Source organism: Echinops telfairi, unplaced genomic scaffold, assembly GCF_000313985.2.
Source record: "Echinops telfairi isolate 266 unplaced genomic scaffold, ASM31398v2 ScPeMD7_12;HRSCAF=54, whole genome shotgun sequence".
Lineage (NCBI taxonomy): Eukaryota > Metazoa > Chordata > Mammalia > Afrosoricida > Tenrecidae > Echinops > Echinops telfairi.
The window spans coordinates 4,867,299-4,882,111 of NW_022103909.1; the positions used below are offsets into that span (position 1 = coordinate 4,867,299).

A 14,813-nucleotide genomic window follows, 5' to 3' on the forward strand; every position below is an offset into this window, starting at 1 on the left:
AAACTGCTGAGAGGAGACCTGGGTGCTATTCCTGTCACCTTGGATGAGTTAGGCTCATTTGTTTTGGGTCTTTGGTTTGTGAAAGAAGGGATTTTATTCTGAACCCTGGGGTCCCTCCCTGATTCTGAGCTTTGCTACACACTCAAAATTGTGTAAATGTGCCTTTTTATATGGGAGAGGCATTGTCGGCCCTAAGAGTAAAGGTATCCAATGATGCCAAGCCTCCTTCCACCCCCAATTTTCAGTAAATGATTTTTGTATGTAACTCCCAGTTATAAAATTGACCCAGATTCTATTGGCAATGGGTCGCTTTTAAATGGGTTGGCTTCCAGAACCAATTTTGAAAGATGAGAATGGATCCCAGATTTGCTCTCCCAAGATGCCAGCATTTTTATGATTGGGATGGTTAGGGTAGATTACGCTACCTACTTTTTAATAACATAGGACGAGTGTACCTTAGGGCAAGTTTTTTTGATACATTGACCTATTTAGGAGTAAGTAAAAATGATTTTAATTTCCTAAAAACTTGAAAATCATTGAATTGATGATGAAAATCATTGAATCTTTTCAAGCAGGTGCCTGAGTGTACAGTGTTAATATTTGTCTCTTTAGGGTATCCTTCTGTGCTGAACATGCCCGTAGGAATGCCATGGCACTTCAGGCCCAAATGAAAAAGTCGAACCCAGGGCCTATAGGTGAAACCCTCTTGTGCCAGCTCAGCTCATATGCTAAGACAGAGCTGGGTTCTCAGACTCCTGAAAGTAGCCGCAGTGAAGCCAGCCGCATTCTGGGTAAGAGTCTTCTCTCCCCAAATGAAAAGGGAATATTGCTTTTGCTTTAATATGGTGCATGAAATATGATACTTGATAATACAATTTCAAGGTTGCTATGTCCTTTGCTAATTCTTTTGGATTTGACGTAATGTGTGCTTAAAATTAGTTTATGACATTTCCCTCTCTTGCATTGCTATCTTTATGTTTAACAACTTGGCAATTTTAGGAAACGGGGATATTTTGGATTTGGGATTTCTAGCTTTTGGAGAGGGCATGGTTAATTCAATTAGATTACCTAACTGGGGTAGATATATGTATGTATGTGTATGTATATCTGAATCATAGTGACCATATGAACAACAGAATGAACAAACAGCCCTGGGCCATCCTCACAATTGTTTTTATGTTTGAGCCCATTGCCATGTGCACACATAGAAAGTTACATTGTAAACTAAATATTAATATTTATGTATGGCATTATATACATGTATATGTTAAATGTATATGTTTTTTATTTGCCAGTACCTCTGTACTAAATTGTGTTTTTTTTTTAATTTGAAATTTTAGGTTGATGTATTAAATAATCTGGTCTTGTGTGGTAGAGTTAGAGAAGGGGGGGTTGTCTTAATTGCCCCTCTTCCTTCCTCAACTCAGATGAAGACAGTTGGAGTGAGGGGGAGCAGGAACCCCTAACTGTGGATCAGACATGGAGGGGGGACCCTGACAGTGAAGCGGATAGCATAGACAGTGATCAAGAAGATCCTCTCAAGTAAGTTGCAACTTCACATATGGCTCTTGAATGCTTCATGTAATTCAAATGTGCAATATTGTACTGCATGTGGTCTTAATGGAGGAGTAACCTAGAATGGTTAGAATAATGGTTGGTCTTTAAAAAAAAAAAATGACGGTTGGTCTTAATGGATGAATACTCAGAATGGTGGCCTAGTTTGTTGTTAGCAGTATTAGCTTCTCTGCATTATGATTTGTCACCATCTTGCTTCAAGACAGATTTTGATTGTTTTTAAAGTCTTAAAATTTGGAAAATTCCTTGAAGGGAGAAAAAGGAAATTTCTTGGAGTTGGAAGTACGGTGTGGGTTCAAAAATGCTTCCAACCAGTTTGGAAAGAGAAAACAAGGGAGGGACTAGGTATTTGGCCTAAACCTTAGGCATCATGAAGTTACTCTTTCTGCTCCTCCTTTCTTAACCCTCTGAACATGGTCTTTGGGTGAAAATCATCTTTCGATCCTCGGTGGTTGATTCTTTTCATGAGGGAATGAGGTTAGTCCCTAGACTGAAGGGTGGGTGATGAAACGCCAGTCTTGGTGGCTCCACCAGTTTCTCTCTAAATAATAAGCTTGGTCTTTTCTATGATTTTAGGTTTGCTCCATATTTTCTTCCATTCAACCCAGCATCTTCTAATGTGATACTTCCAGAGCAATTGGTAGTGGTAGCCAGACATCTAGTTCATATAGTCTGAGGGTTTGTTCTTCTTTTCATAGCAACTTGAATTATAAGATGTTCTGTGAAAGCATTCCTGCTAAATAACATCTCAGTATTGAGTAAGACAGTACATAACAGACCAAATCTGACCCCTCTATTTTAAGTTTGGGCTTTATTAAATTTTTTTTTAATGCTTTGCTGAATTCTCATTTCAGACATGCTGGTGTCTACACAGCAGAAGAAGTGGCCCTAATTATGCGCGAGAAACTAATTCGTTTGCAGTCTCTGTACATCGATCAGTTTAAAAGACTTCAGCATCTGCTCAAAGAGAAGAAACGCCGTTATTTACACAATCGCAAGATGGAACATGAAGCTCTAGGTAAAATTTGTGGCAGTTGAAGCAAAGCTTATCCTGGGCCCAAACTGTGAATTTGGTAGTTAACAAATTTCTCCTTTTGTAAGGAGTTGTACTGGAGGGTCAAGTGTACTTTTAAACCGCCCCACAGGGAGTAAATGGATTTCCCTGCTATTCCTTGATCGTTTAGAGCAGCATTTTTTTGGGTGCATAGCACATAACATCTGGACTGCTGTGACCCTCTAGGTAGTAGCCTCCTGACTGGTCCAGAGGGACTTTTGGCTAAAGAACGGGAGAACTTAAAGCGCCTTAAATGCCTTCGGCGATATCGCCAACGCTACGGAGTCGAAGCCTTACTACACAGGCAGCTGAGGGAGCGAAGGATGCTGGCCACAGAAGGTGCCTCTCAACAGGTAATTTGTGTCGGTTCTAATAAGGTTAAGCTACTTGTCCAAGTACTTTAGTGTGTTTTGGCTCTCAAATCTGACTTGTGGGACTTGGAATATATTGGAAACAGCACTTAAGAGCCATGTAGCTGCCGTGTAGCTCACTGTTGACGTCAGTTCACTGGGCCTCAGGGTTCTCATCTGTAAATTGGGTGTTTGGAATTGGGTTCTCTCTTGGTTTAGAAATTCCTTACTTTAGGAACAGGTGTGGATTAAACCTAAGTTGTTTTAAGAATCTCATTTTAGAAAAGCAAGAATATAGATAGAAGAATAGGGGCAATTGAATGTTAGAAAGTAAGGTTGATAGCAAACAGCCAAGTGGCTTTTCTTTTTAAAAGTTATTTGTTTATTTATTTGGTTTTTTAAAATATGTTTAAGTCATGGTCCCTCCTTCAGGGAACATAGTTATATCCATTTTGGTTCATTATGTTTGTCAAGGTTATATTAAAAAGGGTTCTACTAAAAGACAAATTTGTTTGGAAAATATTAGGCTATAATATGAGTTTTTGGAACATGGAAGGTATTTTAAGTATTATCATAGATAACAGGGTTATGTATACATACATACACACACACACCGGTATATATAATTATTTTTTTCCTGATGTATCTGTTTTTTTCCCTTTTAGGCCCACACTACTCGGTCCAGTCAGAGATGCTTGGCATTTGTGGATGATGTTCGTTGTTCCAATCAGTCTCTTCCAATGACCAGACATTGTCTTACCCGTATCTTTTTGCTTTGCTTGCTTAAACTCTGATTTGCTTGTGAGAGTCAGGGCTGGTGGGAGTTTAAACTCGGGGCTTATATGCTTAATCGAAAGCCTTTAGTTTCCTTTGGCCCTGAATCAAGGCTAACAGTTTGATGGAGCTGTTAGCTTCAAGCAGGAGCCTAAAGAAATGTCTTCCTATGGTCTGTTGGCCATTTCAGAACTTGGAAATGTAATGGTCAATTCATTAGAAAGAAACATCTGAGTCAGTTACAGATGTGGATTGTTAATTGTGGTCTTAACCAGGATCCCTGAGTTTGAATGGGTCTTTAGAATGATAATGCTTTTTGAATTTAACTACCAAGAAAATCACTGTGGAAGGGCTTTTTTTTTAGCCTAAAGCTGACAGGTGGGAATTGTGGCCCTGCTTTGAGTATTGTCCCTTTGTATGGCCAGGGCCCTAGCTTCAATTTGTAAACTTCATTCAAATTAGAAATGGCCTATTTTAAAAAATGAAATACTTTTCTCCTTTTCATTTGATTTGTCTTTGAATAGTTATAGTATCTCTTGATTCTGCTGAGAACTACATTTACCTTTGGGTTATATAACGTTTTGAGTTTTCCATTGGATTGTAAAAGTAAAAAGATTATAAAATCTTTATTAGGGACAATGATTGGGAAAGTTACTTTGATAGAAAAGATCCTTCCTTAGTAAATATGATCTCCATTCTCCAAATGTTTGGAAAATATTAAATGTATTTTCTTTAAACTATTTTATTAAATATTGTGTTAGCCTATTCATTACAACAAATGTCTGAAAGGATTGTTATCTTTACTATAAATGCTTGTGCTACATAAAAATTTTTAAGATGTTCAAAATGCAATGGGGCAAAAGATTAGATAGGAACTTTTGAAAGATGAAAGGGGCTGATAGTGGAATCAATAAAGACATCTTTTTTTTTAAGACATCATATGCTATATTTTTTACTTATTTTAATTTTTTTAAATTAAAAGATAATTGTATTGGGGGCTCTTAGAGCTCATATAATAATCCATACATCAATTGCATCAAGCATATTTGTACATATATTGCCATCATTATTTTGTAAACATTTATTTTTTTTAAAGTAAAGACATCTTAATGTGTAAATTTAACATTGTATAGATAGTTAAGAATGTAAAATTTTAGATGTATGTGATTTTTAAAAGTTGAGGGTCTGGTAATTGGACTCTTAAATAGAATCAGAGGGAATGCTCAAGCTTATTGGAAAGCCATTTGATTTTACTCATGTTCTTTGATGTAGTCATTCTACCTTTGGGGATTATTTTAAGGAGAAAATTAAGTACTCATACTTCTACATGAAAAATACTCAAGACAGCTTTCAAGATGAGTCAGTAGAGAAATAAATTAGCCTTATCAAAATTTGAGTGACATAGGAAAATGTTTGCTAGTGACAAAATAGATATTTTTTAGAGTATGTCTATTTTATCTGTATATAATTAAAATCTGGGAGGGAGGGAATATAAAGAAGAAATGTGAATGCTTTTAGATGGTGGGATTCTGAATCATTTTTACCTCTGCTTTAAGCTTTTCAGATTCGTTTTAATGAGTCTGATGTACTTTTATAAGAATTCTCTAAATTACAGTTAGTAAGGAGTGTTTTAGACGCTTCTTATAATAGTATACTCATCTTTTCATTAGGTTAATGATCTTTTAAAAAGTCATGTTGGAAGTGAAGTGTAATGTGAAAAGAGAAGGGAAGTTTTGATTTTCCTTTTAAGATCTTTTTCCACTCCACAGTTGTCTAAGTCACTTACCCTTCCTTAAGTCCGTACCCCAGGAAGAGATGCGACTGCCCTTGGTGACTCTTTAGTCTAATGGAGACAGCCCTGGACTGGGAGTGAAGGACCCACCACTCTAGTTGTAGGTCAACCATTCCCTTCTCTTTGTCTCTGCCCTTCCACTTGAAAGAGGGTGGAGGAGGATGGGAGGGGAGCCTTTTCCCCCAGGATATTTTGGTATTAAATAAGAGACTTGTGGAACTCATTAGAATTCCATGAAGAAAAGTCCTGCCTGAAACATTTAATTGAGTGGATTATCATTTTAAATAGTAACAATTTAAATAGTAATTTAAATAATTTAAAGCACAGGAGAGACTGCTTAGGTTTGTATCTGCAAGCCAAATTGTCATTAGATTCAAATATGTTTCATTTGATCATTCAAGTCACTGTTTACTTAGCACTGGTTGCTGTTCTTTTTCTTAATTTCTTAATTCCTAATACTGCTCTTCTTTTAGAACAGTATTAGGGAACATTTAGCAGTAGCGGAAGACATGTCTTGAGAGAATGGTGTTGGGGTGGTGCTTCTTGAAGGACATTTAGTGGATAAAAGCCAGGAAGACTGCTAAAATCCTGCAATACATTAAAAAAGATACTTGGCATAAAATGTCAGTTCTTGGATTGTTAATCCCTGTTTCTGAATCTGGCCATTACTAAGTATGGGTAGAAAGAATTAGAAATCTTAATTGGCTTAAAACTATAATGTTCATTAGATTTTTTGAATTTTAAAAATAAAAATGTTTAGGATTAAGATAATTCTTAATCAATAATTCTAAATAGAATTATAGAAAATTGTGCTTTCTGATTTAAAAATAAGTATGTTTAAATAGCATCTATTCCAAGGGGAATAACCATGTAAAATTAGATATCAAGAAATGGGGACCCTTAAGTAAATGTGTTTTGTAGAAATAATCTGAACTAGAAATTTGTTAACTAATTACGATTTCAACTTTGATTCATTCTACAGACTTTCTTTGTCACCTTGGAAACATAACCCTTGGCTTCTACCCTTACTAGAAGTTGTTACAGAATTCCTGGAGTGATCTTGGAGTACTTCCTTTACTTGAGGACTCACGAGGAAAATTAATTATTTTCTTCCTTTTCTCTTTAGGATCCTATTAGAATCCTCCTGCATCTCCTGTTCAACAAAAAGGAAAAAAGCTTGGAGATTTTTTTTCCTTGCAGGAGATAAGTTGTCTTTGATCCGTTCTGATTTAGGACGACTCCATATGTGCCAGAATTGAACTGCTGCATTCGGTTTTTAATGGCTAATGTGTTTTGGAAGTAGATTCCACAGACCTTTCTCTGAGGTACCACAGTCACTCTTCTGGCTAGCAGCTGAGTGAGGTAACCATTTGGACCAAGGGACTGCACAAGACAGGGTGCCTGCTGACTCATTAGAGCTGCAATCTTAGATAAATTTATCAGGAAATCATGTCTTTGAAACAGTTCAAGAAATTGCAAAACTGCTTAACAGCAGAAGCAATATTGTAGCCCTTGGAAGGCGTAGGTAGGGACCACTTCAGGCTGTTTGCATTGCCATAATGTTACTTCTGAGTAGGGATAGGTTTCTAGAAGGGTTAGTACTATTTGCTTATCACTGTATTTGTAGCGGTTCTCCTGTACTTGACCTTCCTATGAGAGGACAGGAGTAGTGTCTTAAATTTAAATGGCTAGGATTCCGAAATGGGATTTACTGTAGATTATTGTTAGGACCAGGATTAGACAGTAGCAAATGAAATTTATTTTGAGAAATAATTTTATAAATGCTAACCGCTTTTGGTTTTCTTTATCTAATGTAACTAATTATTTTGCCTTAACCAGACCTTGAATTTTATATGGCAGACAAGTTTCAACTGTATAGTTTTTGTATTTTGTATCTCCGATAGATCTCGTTTTATTTCCCTTAACCATTTTTTCTGCAGATATTTGTCAGGACACGAATCAGGTTCTCTTCAAATGCTGCCAGGGGTCTGAGGAGGTACCCTGCAACAAACCGGTTCCTGTAAGCCTCTCTGAGGATCCTTGCTGCCCACTGCATATCCAGTTGCCTCCCCAGATGTATAAGCCCGAGCAGGTACTGTCTGTGCCAGACGATCTGGAAGCCGGCCCCATGGAACTGTACTTGAGTGCTGCTGAGCTTCAGCCCACTGAGAGTTTACCTCTGGAGTTCAGTGATGTAAGTTAGAGAAGCTCTGCTATGGGTAGCCCTTGAGACAGACCTTATTTATTTATTAGAAAAGGTTAGTCTAGTCTTTGTAGTCAGGTGACTGGTAACAAGGTTTATTTGTATACTTATATTTGTGTGATGAGTACCGTATTTACTCAAGTATAAGCCGACCCGAATATCAGCCAAGGCACCCAATTTTACAACAAAAATTGCATTAAAAATGTGCTGAAAAAACTCGGCTTGTACAAGTATATATGGAATTTAGAGATTCTGTGACCCCCTAATTTTCCGTTTTTTTTCACCTCCAAGAACTGATGAATATCTCTCAATTTTCTAATGCTGCTATTTAAAAATTTTTTTTCTGCTAATGCTATTACAGTATCACAAATGAGTGAGTTTAGCAAGTAAAGTTTTCGCACAGTTGGGGCTGGCAGTCTGAATTTGGGCTCTCAGCTCTGGAGGAAGGTCTCTCCTGCTGCTGCGCAATCTTCATGGGTCTCGGTACCTCTCTTCCCCCACCTCTCTCTCTTGCCTGTTTAATCTCATCGTGAAGGACATGCACTCGACACAGGGTACACTCATTTCATCCTGCCTCGTAACACCCGCCCCCCCTGCCCCCGCAAAAACCATGACCATATAGATTTATAACCACGAGCACAGAGGTTATGATTTATAATGCACATTCCGGGGTGACACAGTCCAGTATTTTGGGAGCAGACAACCTCGGTTTTCCTCCCTTGCAGCAACTGGATATTGAGCCACCGACCTTTGGGTAGCAGCCCAAGCCCTCATCCTCAGTGCCACCAGGGGTCCTTTCCCTGGCAGCAAAGCGGGCGAAATAAGAACGGGATGCACTTGTTCAGATTGACCTACAGATTCTGCAGAAATAGAAGAGGGTCTTGCTTGTATCTGGGACTGCCTGGCAAGGTCTTACATGTAACGTGTAATATACAGCATAATTGAGATGACAGTTTTGGGTGTCTGTAAGGGTATATCAAGACGAGAGAGATACTAGGAAAGGGTTACTTTGGGGAGAAAGTGGACATTAAAATTTTTTCTTTAAAAAAATTTTTTTTTCTTTTTTCATCTGTAGACTTACAGGGCTTGGTTTTCATTTATAATAGTGTGGTTTTTATTATCCTGTTATAATTGCTTGTAAATAATTTTTTCCACATGAATTCATAAACTGAAAATTATTGTAGTGCTTCCGAACCTTTTTATTTATTTTATTTTTTAATATATCAAGTTTTCTTTTAATTTTATTGGGGGCTCATACAACTCTTATCACAATCCATATATACATCAGTTGTGTAAAGCACATTTGTACATTTGTTGCCATCATCATTCTCAACACATTTGCTTTCTACTTGAGCTCATGGTATCAGTTCTTCTTTTTTTCCCCTCCCTCCCCCCTCCCTCATGAACCCTTGATAATTTATAAATTATTAATATTTTGTCATGTCTTACTCTGACGTTTCCTGTGCTTCCGAACCTTTTTAATGAGTTTATATTGAAGAGAATAAATGAATAGTCTGAGATTAATAAGGTCAGGGTTTTTGTTTTCTCCCCCTATTGTCTTCGTCTAATACTTGAAAATCCAGAGAGGTGATATATATATATAAAATTTTATTGGGGGCTTGTACAACTCTTAACACAATCCATACATCCGGATATCCATTATGTCAAGCACATTTATACATTTGTTGCCCTCATCCTCAAAACATTTGTTTTCTACTTGAGCCCTTGGTATCGGTTCCTCATTTTTTCCCTTCCCTCCCCACTTCCCCTTCCCACACGAACCCTTGATAATTCATAAATTATTATTTTGCCGTGTCTTTTCACTGTCCCACATCTCCCTTCACTCACTTTTCTGTTGTCCATCTCCCAGGGCGGAGGTTATATGGAGATCCTTGTAATTGGTTTCCACTTTCCACCCCACACTCCACCCTCCTGCTAGCGCCACTCTCACCACTGGTCCTAAAGGGATTATCCGTCCTGGATTCCCTGTGTTTCCAGTTCCTATCTGTACCAGTGTACATCCTCTGGTCTAGCCAGATTTGTAAAGTAGAATTGGGATCATGATAGTGGCGGGGAGGGAGCATTTAAGAACTAGAGGAAAGTTGTATGTATCATCGTTGCTACACTGCACCCTGACTGGCTCTCTCCTCCTCGCGACCCTTCTGAAAGGAGATGTCCAGTTGCCTACAGATGGACTTTGGTTCCCCAATCTGCACTCCCTTTCATTCACAATGATAGATTTTTTGTTCATTGATGCTTGATGTCTGATCCCTTCGACAGGCTGGTGTGCTTCTTCCATGTGGGCTTTGTTGCTTCTGGGCTAGATGGCCGCTTGTTTACCTTCAAGCTTTTAAGACCCCAGATGCTGTATCTTTTGATAGTCGAGCACCATCAACTTTCATCACCACATTTGCTTATGCTTTTTTTTTTTTTTTAACAAGACTTTATAACATGAGTAACAGTATAGACTGTGCTAGCCTAATTAGAGCATTCCATTTTCTTTAAATACTAAAATGCATGTGTATAAATTAAAGCCACATTTTGTGCTCTGAACATACTATGTAAATTATTAACTTTTTCAACTTCATTTGAGTTATTGACTACTTGGCACATAATAAAGTTTTTCACTTTTACTATCACTTTTCAATTGCTATTCCACAAAACATTGATAATCTTGGTTTTAGAAAATGATGGTTCTAACATTCAGGAAGTACTTCTTTAAAAGTTTACTTGTCTCTAGAAATTACTGTGTAATTCTCTGGAGACTCTGAACAAAATGTTAGATTTTGAGATGTGATTTTGATTATAGGCTGTTTCCTGAATTAAGTAATCTCTAAAATATGTGTCATCAAATTTGTTAGTTGGTGGCATGAATTTTTCAAAGTAGAAGGTTCTGAGCAGTAACCTTATTTGAGAACTCAATAATGTTTTAAGATGGACCTTTGTTAAGAGGTTTAAAAATGCAAAACAACCAGCTATTTGTATTTGATCCATCAATTTTGTTCATGTTAATATACTTTTGTTAATCACATTGGTTCCCCCCCAGAAAGTAATAATTTTAATCTTCCATTGATCTTTGGGGGAGGGGGGAAAAATTTGTAAGAAGTACCAAAATGAAAGTTGAGGATATATTTACTAGTATAAAATTTTGCTAGGCAAAACCTTTCTGAGTTATGTGTCATTTTATGTGTGGCAAGACCAAGTATCAGAAAGATCCCAGCCTTCCATTCTGGAGATGTTATGTTTGCGTGTTTTTTTGTATTTCAAGCTCCAGAGGTTGGCGAACAGCGATTTCATACCTTAGTCTAACTACTTTGACACCCGACCTCCCTTTTTCCCTCCCTCCAGAGCCCCTTCTTTCATGTGTTTTAATCTCTTTTTGAGATCAAACAAATTCTGTGTCCTGATCTTGAGCCTCTAGGTATTCTTGTTAACATTGAGGCATTTTTGCCAATGCGTTGTCTTAGATTCCTCTCTCACATTTTAAGTTTTGTAACATTAACTTTATGCGAGAAATCCTTTTCTGTTCCATTTACCTTTGGAAACATTTTCTTTTTTTTGGAAACATTTTCACTCCATTGTGATCTTGAAACTTGGATCTCATGCTTCATTGTTTATTAAATGTTTTTATTTTAATCTTAGTTATTGATAAGGTAATTGTGCTTATTAACTTTTCCCCCCCAGAAAATAGAGTTCAGAACCTTCCCTCTGAGGTAGCACTGATTTTTATAGATGCAGGTTTCCTCTCATTTGAAAGTTCATTTGCTTTTACAAAAGACCCACATTAGTACCCATTTTCACTAACTGCAGGCACTCTGAAGAGGATTTTTGCTGTCATGGAAAGTGAACCGAGTTTAGCATGGATCTGGCAGGATCGGTTAGAGAAGCCACACATGGAGCAGTGAGCTTGGTGCTGCAAAGCCCCCTGGGAACTACACTCAGCGTCAAACTTGTACTTTTGACCTGTGCTTGCAGCACGCATTTTAAAAATCTGTGTTATTTGGTGAGCTTTTGTAGATTAATTTTTGGGTATGGGAAAGCACAAATTTTTTCCCCGTGTAAATTGATGGTAATTGCTGCTTATCTTTTCGCCATACTGATTTTCAAAAGGTTTAAACTCTATATACTTTTGTGTAGCAGGGGAAGCCTGTAGTACAGACATCAGGGAGAGCTGCAGGATCCTTTGGCTTTTCTGCATAATTTCAGGCTAGTAAGTTCTTTAATTACCCTGAAGACGTGGTGGCGCTTCTCATTTTTGGTGGGGAGAACACTGAAGAAAGACAGGATAATGAACGGAGCTTTCAAAGCATAGAGCCAAGTTACTTCTCATGAAGCCAAATCACCGGAAACAGAACTTCAGAAAAAGTGCAGCGGGAGCGGCTCTTGGGGATTAACTCCTGACCTTGGTGGCTTGAGGTGGTTACTTGCTGGGCTGGTAACAGTGAGGTCAGCAGCTCACAGCCACCAGCTGCTGCTCAGGAGAAAGATGAGGCTTTCTTCTGTAAAGACTCAGTCTCAGAAACCCAAGGGGCAGTTCTACTCTGCTTTATAAGGGCCCCCAGGAGTTAGCATTGCCTACATGACAGTGAGTGTGATTTTTGCTGGGGTCGGGGTCGGGGTGGGGGTGAGGAGTTTAGCATCAGGCTCTTAGAAAGCAATAGGCAGAAGATTGGATGTTTGTGTGAGCTTTTGCAGTGCCTTAGGCCCTGAATCAAGACCAATGGTTTGCAGTAGCTTTTGGTTTCAAACAGGAACTAAGAGCCATGTCTTCCTATGGTCTGTTGGCTATTCAGTACCCCAGAGGGGAGTGGCCAGTTCAGTTGGAAGAAACATAGTCTAGAGAATTAATGCCTTTTTGTTTATTTTTAAAATAATTTTATTGAGAGCTCTTAACAATGCTTATTACAATCCATACATCAATCGTATCAGGTATATTTGTACATGTTGCCATCATCCTTTTCTAGACAGTTACTGTATATACTCGAGTATAAGCCGAGTTTCTCAGCACATTTTTAATGCAGTTTTGTAGTCAAGTTAGGTGCCTTGGCTGATACTCGGGTTGGCTTATACTTGAGTATATACACGGTACTTTCTGTTGAGCCCTTAGTATCAGCTCCTTTTTCCCCCCTCTTCTCCCCTCTCCCCCTTATGACCCCTTGATAGATTATAAATTAATATTTTCATGTCTCACACCAACCACTATCTCACCCCATAGTTTCTACTCTTTGCCTTGCAGGGGTGTGTGTGGTTGTGGGTCGATCAGCAGTTCCCCCTTATTCCCCTCCTCCTCCCCTTAACCCTTCCCATCTAGTATCTCTCTTCCCCTTCCTGCTCCTGGGTTGTGTGTGTCCTGAGCTTCTTAGCTCTTTATCTACGGCTCTTTACATGCTCCGGTCTAGTCCGAAGTGACAGGCATCACTGGGGTCATGATAGTGGGGGGTGAGGAAGCCTCAAGGAACCAGAGGAATATCGTGTGTTTCATTGGTGCTTTACTCATCCTTTCCCTGTGACCCCTCTGTGGGGATTTTTTTTTTTTAATTATAGAGTAGTTCACAGAAAAATCAAGCAGAATATATAGAGTTCTCATACATCCCTTCTCCACTGTTTGGACTCCAGTAGGTTGAAGAACCAGACAGAGACTTATTGGGTATAGGGACTTGAACACAATAATGCTTTTTATTTCATAGTTAGTCAGAAGAATTTGAGTTGTTGTCTCCTCCTGTCCATTCTCTCAATCTTTCTTGCTTTATGAATATTGAGGCATTAATTAAGCAGTCTCACATTGTTGGATTTTAAAGCGGTTCATTTCCTCAGTTTTGCATTTAGGCTGCTTGTTAGTCACCCAGAGAAGCATTGTAAGTCAGAAGTGCCAGGACTTGATGGTCTTTTTCTTTTTCTTGTTGAATTGGGGGCTCTTACAGCTCTTATAACAATCCATACATCAATTGTATCAAGCACATTTGTATATACGCTGTCATCATCATTTTCTTTCTTTTTTTTGTTTTTGTCATCATTTTCAAAACATTTTCTACTTGAGCGTCTGGTATCAGCTCATCTCTCCCCTCCCCCCTCCCTCATGAACCCTTGGTAATTTATAAATTATTATTTTCATGTCTTACACTCCCCCACCCTCTTCCCCTACACTCCTGGTATCACTACAACTATTACTGTTCCTGAGGGGTTTTTCTGTCCTGGATTCCGTATGTTGAGACCTCTTAACTGTACCAGTGTACATGATCCAATCTAGCCAGATTTGTCAGGTAGAACTGGGGTCATGATAGTTAGACGGGCAGGAAGCATTAAAGAACCAGAGGAAAGTTGTGTGTTTTATAGGTGCTATACTGCACCTGGTTGGTTTGTCCCTTACTTGTGACCCCTCTGTGAGGGGATGTCCAATTGTCTACAGATGGGATTTGGGTCTCTACTCTGACCCCCGTCATTTGCATCAATATGATTGCTTGTTTTGGGCCTTCTGGTACCTGATAGCTGATCCCGTTGACACTTTGTGATCACACAGGCTGATGTGCTTCTTCTGTGTGGGCTTTGTTGCTTCCCTGCTAGATGGCTGCTTGCTTAACTTCAAGCCTTTAACACCCCAGATGCTGTATCTTTTAATAGCTGGGCTCCATCAACTTTCTTCACATTAGCTTATGCACCCGTTTTGTCTTTAGCATCATGTAGGGAAGGTGAGCACCACAGAATGCCAGGTTAGTAGAACCAAATGTTGTGTTGAGGAGGGAGGGTTTGAGTAGAGGCCCAATGTCCATCTGCTACCTTTAATACTTAACCTATAAATATATGTACATAGACCTCTATCTTTATTGTTATATATTAATATATATACACAGGCCTATATTTATACCTCTGTGAATGCCTCTGATTTTCAAATGAGCATTTCATCCCCTTTATCTTCCACTTGACCATTAATTGAGATTTTTGATAGGTTGGGAAAGTAAGTTCTGTAGTTTGTTTGCAGTTCATTTGGAGGAGAAAGTGATTCAGTTTACCTGTGGTTTTGATGAACTGCTTTTTCTACTGGTGAGTCTTCAGGTGGACAAGAGTAAG

At 38.6% G+C, this 14,813-nt stretch overlaps 1 protein-coding gene and 2 non-coding genes across 7 annotated transcripts in view; all 3 read left to right on the top strand.

The window, feature by feature from the left end:
* KANSL2 (KAT8 regulatory NSL complex subunit 2) overlaps positions 1-14,813 on the top strand; it is a 17,784-nt gene that overhangs the window by 1,061 nt on the left and 1,910 nt on the right. For 3 of the 5 annotated variants that reach the window (XM_045287303.1, XM_004711423.3, XM_045287304.1), the window contains exons 3-8: positions 613-791; positions 1,428-1,542; positions 2,430-2,593; positions 2,816-2,982; positions 3,645-3,741; positions 7,486-7,739. In XM_045287303.1, coding sequence (XP_045143238.1) covers positions 613-791; positions 1,428-1,542; positions 2,430-2,593; positions 2,816-2,982; positions 3,645-3,741; positions 7,486-7,739 — 976 coding nt within the window. Of the gene's footprint in view, positions 1-612; positions 792-1,427; positions 1,543-2,429; positions 2,594-2,815; positions 2,983-3,644; positions 3,742-7,485; positions 7,740-11,558; positions 12,344-14,813 lie in introns of those variants that run through there. The other 2 variants (XM_045287306.1, XM_045287305.1) reach the window with 2 other exon arrangements.
* LOC115868584 lies at positions 3,850-3,985 on the top strand. The gene has a single exon (XR_004045681.1). It is a non-coding gene; the product is annotated as a small nucleolar RNA SNORA2/SNORA34 family (small nucleolar RNA).
* LOC115868585 lies at positions 12,449-12,583 on the top strand. The gene has a single exon (XR_004045682.1). It is a non-coding gene; the product is annotated as a small nucleolar RNA SNORA2/SNORA34 family (small nucleolar RNA).